This window comes from Hakea prostrata, chromosome 3 (assembly GCF_041222555.1).
Source record: "Hakea prostrata isolate BN-2017 chromosome 3, UWA_Hpros_2, whole genome shotgun sequence".
Classification (NCBI taxonomy): Eukaryota; Viridiplantae; Streptophyta; class Magnoliopsida; order Proteales; family Proteaceae; genus Hakea; species Hakea prostrata.
Window position 1 is genome coordinate 58,865,321 of NC_142602.1, and position 6,032 is coordinate 58,871,352.

General features: G+C 38.8%; 1 protein-coding gene across 1 annotated transcript; it reads left to right on the plus strand.

Annotated features, from left to right (window-relative positions):
• Positions 1 to 1,394: 1,394 nt before the first annotated feature.
• Positions 1,395 to 5,484, plus strand: LOC149022621 (uncharacterized). Its single transcript, XM_089147315.1, has 2 exons — positions 1,395 to 4,729; positions 4,838 to 5,484. The coding sequence occupies exons 1-2, from the start codon at positions 1,444 to 1,446 to the stop codon at positions 5,167 to 5,169; spliced, it is 3,618 nt and encodes a 1,205-aa protein (XP_089003441.1). The 5' UTR covers positions 1,395 to 1,443; the 3' UTR covers positions 5,170 to 5,484.
• The last annotated feature ends 548 nt before the right edge of the window (positions 5,485 to 6,032 follow it).

A 6,032-nucleotide genomic window follows, 5' to 3' on the forward strand; every position in this document is an offset into this window, starting at 1 on the left:
TTGGACTTTTAATGTGTGGGACCTGTGTGTTTAGACATGGATCTCCACTCTTAGTGTACGGATTATCCTTCCCTCTTAAGGGATCATGGATTTGAACTCTAATAAAATATCATTTCTTAATAGTCAATGGTACGACTCGAGTTCACTCTCTTTTAATAAAAAAATTGTCAACAAATAACTTTTATTTAAAAGATTGGTTTTTTTTTTTTTTTCGATAATAAAACAACGAAGTCAATGACTCAAAGAGAAACTAAAAGGAAGCAACATCACAATCCGTCTGAAGGATCTCTTTCAACCCATGGGGAAATGATATCTTCCCTCCCTCCTTATTTTTTTTTTCTTTTTTTTATTACTTAGTGAAGAGGTTATGAGTTTGACTCTTGTGATAGTATATGTAATAGTGCCCCACCATTTAATATAAAGCTTCGAATTATCACAAAGAAGAAGAAGAAAAAAAGAAAGAAAGAAAACTTTCATTTTATCAATGTATTTTTGTAGTGTAGATCATCTCTACCTAACTGTTGGTCCTCCTATCCCCTCACTCTCACACATGAATCTATCGGTAATGTGTTCCATCAACTGTAAGAGTGAGAGGATGAGTGGATAGACTCAATAGATAGGGAGGATTTGGATTCCGCTTTCAAAATGTTTGCACTTATTTCTTACTTGTATAATAAACCACACAACAAACAACATTTTTCCCTTTAACCTATAAAAAAAAGAGCTTATTTTGGATGGAGAATTTAGAACATTGATAGTTAAAAAAAAATGAAAGCATACAAGAGAACCGATTCATATCCTCTGTAATTTCTTTCCCTACAATTCCCTGTAATTCCCTCATAGGATTGTGTCATGTGGTATTTAAGTAATCCAATGGTTATCCAAGTAACCAATTGGTTGTCTATTCATATTTGCATAAATGTTCCACTATTCTATAAATGAGATGTATTGATGATAGTCGACTCTAAGATGTTCGTTCATCTATTGACTTCTCTTGTAATGATCAGACCAATTTATAACTCTTTTGAATTTAATTATTTAGATAATATCTAAAAAATAAAATTAATTATTTAGTTTTTTTTTTTTTTTTGAATGAGATTCATCCGGACCAGCTTGTGCGCACCACAACTACATCTTCAAGGCATTATTTTAATAATTAATATAAGCGGAGCTTTGCCCTGACCGCTAGGGGATTTAATTATTTATTTGTGACACTTGGCATCAAATAACTGTCGTAACTCGCCCCAAATAAGACAAAGTTGTAATTACATTTTAATTCGACCGACTTTCCTGCAACAAAGCTTCTTCCGCTGGGGAATGGCAGCAGCTCAAAATCTATATATAGATGGGTTTCTACCTGCACCCAACCATTCTCTCTCTCCCTCTCTCTCGTAGAAAGCCTAACCTGAGAGAGGAAGAAGACCAATAGGCAATAGTCAGATAATGTCTTCAACTGAAAAACATTTTATTCTTCTTCAACTTCTCATTGTGTTCTTCCTTACATTGAGAATAGTATCATCAAGAAAGACAGAAGGCTATGCTCTGCTCAAATGGAAGAACAGCTTATCTTCTGGTTCACTTGATTCATGGTCATACCTAAACATGGACAACCGCTGCAACTGGACCGGCATTGTCTGTAATGCTGCCGGAAGATTTTCTGAGATAAACCTCTCCAACTCAAATCTCAGTGGACCACTTGACCGACTCAACTTTACATCACTACCATATCTCACCCACTTGGATTTCAGCTTCAACAGTCTCATGGGAACAATTCCTTCTGGCATTGGTAATCTCTCCAAACTCCTTTTCTTGAATCTTGGCTGCAATTATTTCAATGGTTCAATCCCATCCGAGATAGGGCAGTTGTCGGCACTTCGCATTCTTGATCTCACTGACAACAATTTGGAAGGTCCAATTCCATATCAACTCAGCAATCTTCAGAAACTATTGCAATTGCACCTTGGAGCCAATTACTTGGAATCCCCTGATTCATCTAAGTTCAATGGCATGCCAAGATTGAAATACCTAAGCTTATTTTACAATTCACTTGTTAAGGAATTCCCACCTTTCATTCTCCAATGCCCAAATCTGATTTACCTTGACCTCTCACAGAACAACCTTTTAGGTTCTTTTCCAAACTCACTTGTAACCAGTCTACAAAAGATTCAATACCTTAATCTTTCTGGGAATTCCTTTCAAGGACCATTACCTGCAACTCTGTCAGAACTCACTGATCTCAAAGATCTCCATCTAGGTGGCAATGGATTCGTCGGTGGGATTCCTGCTGAGATGGGTTCGCTTCGCAACCTTCGTGTTCTCACATTAAACAACAATTCATTAGGAGGGGAAATTCCTTCTTCTCTAGGCCAACTCAGTATGCTTCAGTTACTTGATCTTCATGCTTCTGGGTTAGAGTCTAAGATTCCTCCTGAGCTTGGCAATTGCACTAATCTCACCTTCCTAGACCTTTCAATAAATTCTCTCACTGGGACCTTACCTTTGTCCCTGTCAAATTTGACAAAGATATCTGATTTAGGTTTGTCTAGCAACTTGCTCTCAGGAGAGATTTCACCTTACTTCATTTCCAGTTGGACACAACTGGTCTCTTTGCAACTTCAAAACAATTTCTTCACTGGAAAGATTCCATCAGAGATTGGCAGCTTAACAAAGCTCCAATACCTCTACGTCTTCATTAATCAGCTAACGGGGTCAATCCCACCTGAGATAGGTAACCTCAAAGGTTTACTTGAGCTAGACCTATCCATAAATGAACTCACGGGTCCGGTACCCTCCACATTGTGGAACCTAGAACAGCTTCAGTTGCTGAATCTCTTCTACAACAATCTAATTGGTACAATTGAACCAGAAATTGGGAACCTAACATCTCTGATGGTGCTTGATTTCAACAACAACCAACTACATGGGGAGTTGCCAAACACCATCTCTGACCTTGAAAATCTTGAGACACTTTCCTTGTTCAGCAATAACTTCTCTGGTATCATCCCAAATGATTTGGGAAATAGCAGTTCCTCTTTGGCTTATGTTGGCCTTTCTAACAACAGGTTTTCTGGTGAGCTACCTATAGGGTTGTGTAGTGGTTTTTCCCTCAGAAAATTGACGGTGCAGTATAATGATTTCACCGGGCCACTGCCGGACTGCCTAAAGAATTGTTCAGACCTAATCAGAGTTCGTCTCGAAGGTAACAGATTCACTGGGGATATATCAGAAGCATTTTGTGTATACCCGAATCTCATTTACATGGATATCAGTTGGAATCAATTCTCAGGTACTCTTTCACCAAAGTGGGGAGAATGTGCAGGTCTTACTTATTTTCATATTGATGGGAATCAAATTGGAGGTAATATTCCAGCAGAGATTGGAAAGCTGAGCCAATTGCATGACCTAAGCCTGTCTTCAAATAAGTTGATTGGGGAGATTCCAAGTGAATTGGGGAATTTATATTTGTTATTCAACCTTAACTTGAGCAACAATTACTTAACAGGAGTGATTCCCAAAAATATTGGGAATCTGAGTAAACTCCAGCATCTTGACCTAGCAGGAAATGCAATAGCTGGCAATATTCCTAGGGTGCTCGGAGGTTTTATCGACCTTGAATTGTTGAACTTAAGTAACAACAAGTTATCAGGTGAAATTCCATCTCAGCTAGGATTTTTATCAGCATTGCAATCATTCCTAGACCTCAGCTCAAATTCACTATCAGGAGAAATTCCTCAAGCCCTTGGGAATCTAAACTCTTTAGAGAATCTCAATCTTTCTCATAACGACCTCTCAGGCAGTATTCCAGAAGAAATATCAAATATGTCAAGTCTACTGTATATTGACTTCTCATTCAACAGGTTGAGTGGTCAGGTGCCAACTGGAGGCATTTTCCGACGAGCACCTGAGGAGGCCTTCACTGGAAATGCAGGCTTATGTGGGGAAGAGGAAGGGTTGCCACCTTGTCATAAAAATGTTAGCACTGAACCCAGAAAGTATGGTGTAGATATTCTTATTGCTGCCATTATCCCTGTTTTTATCATTTTATTTTCAGGAACCATCATCACTGGACTCCTGTTTATGAAAAGAAAACTAGGACAACCTTCTGAGGACATGGAAAGTAGCAAAGGGGATGAGACACCTCCCTCATTGATTATGGAAAATGAAGGAAGATTCACGTTCACTAATGTTGTCAATTGTACCGAGTTTGATGAGAATTATTGCATTGGAAAAGGAGGTTTTGGGAGTGTTTACAAAGCAGTGTTGCCAACAGGTCAAATTGTTGCAGTTAAACGATTGAATTTTCTAGATTCCGGTGATGTCCCAGAAGCAAATCGACACATTTTTGAGAATGAAATCCGCATGTTAAGAGGTGTACGACACCGAAATATCATTAGACTGCATGGATTTTGTTATTTGGAAGGTTGTTTGAGTTTAGTGTATGAGTATGCAGAGAGAGGCAGTCTAGGAAAGGTTCTTCATGGGGAGGAAGGGGAGGATGAGCTGGACTGGTTGAAGAGAATGAAGATTGTCCAAGGGGTGGCTCATGCTATTGCTTATTTGCATCATGATTGTGTTCCAGCAATTGTTCACAGGGACATAACTGTAAACAATATTCTGCTTGGATCAGGGTTTGAGCCTCGGCTTTCTGACTTTGGCACAGCAAAGTTACTGAGACCAGATACAGCTAACTGGACTGAGGCTGTTGGATCATATGGATACATGGCTCCAGGTAAGCTACATTTCCACACTAATTTTCACATGTTAAAGCAGAGCTGTTCAGTTTCAATATTTATGTTCTTTTGAATACATTCTTATTTCTTGTTGTCCTGATATGCAGAGGTTGCATTAACAATGAAGGTCACAGAAAAATGCGATACATACAGCTTCGGGGTGGTAGTATTGGAAATTATGATGGGAAGGCACCCAGGAGAACTCATATCTTCTTTGTCACTGTCATCATGTACTAATAATGATTTTGAGTTCATGGATTTGTTGGACCATAGGCTTCCACCTCCCACAGGTCAATTGGCAGAGGATGTAGCTTTTGTAGTTAGAATGGCCCTATTGTGCACAAGTATGGATCCTGAGTCACGACCTACCATGCGTTTCCTGGCACAAGAGCTATCTACTCACACCCAAGCATATCTGGACTACGATGTTGAAATTTGATTTAATTGGTTGAGATTCACTATTTCCAATTGGATCCTGCACAGGGCACGGTTCATGGTTGTATAAGAGGAAATATGAAGGAGACGTTTCAAAATTGAGCTCACCTATTGGCAAGGCTGATGTAAAGTAAAAGTATATTTAGGGATATCTAGGGGCCTAAATGGTGTCATTTTGTAGTTTGTCTGGAGAGCTTCAAAAACATCTTGCTAACACTAGATCATGAAGAGGAAGGGGGAGTTTGATATCTTCTTTGTGAGTGTCTAGGTCTAGGAGATGAAATAGTGAGTGTAGATCATGTTGGTTTAAGTATTGTATATGGTTGTATGTTGAACATTTGAGTTGATTGATAGTCTTGTTGATAGTTTATTATGAAAGAGGCCCCTAAATTGTATGAAAATTTTAATTCTCTTAGCTTTACTCTTATATGTTACACTGCAAGAAAAATGCTATCTATTGTTGCAAAAATCCTGCTTGACCGCACAAACAAGTGAACTTGTAAAAACGTGCTCAACCGTGTTGGTCAAGTAACGTCTCCGACAATCAAGTTAGCAAGAAGCAGAGTTTTGGGATTAGAAAGCTTAGTTAGCCCTTGATGCTAGAGAGGATAACCCAAGAATACTTACTTGCTAATAAGGAAGGTGGGGCTATTTATAGATCTTAGCAGATGTTACCTTAAGCGTGCAAAGTAATGGACTTCGAATGGAACTCTATAATTATTGCTAACTTCCTAGGGAGAGGTATCTTATCCTCAAGAGAGTATTACTTGGATTGTAGTTGTGGAGTCCAATTTGGACTCTAAGAGCAATTCGCAACAATCCAACTTGATTGAAACCCTTATCCCTATCTTTAAGGAGGTTGATTAT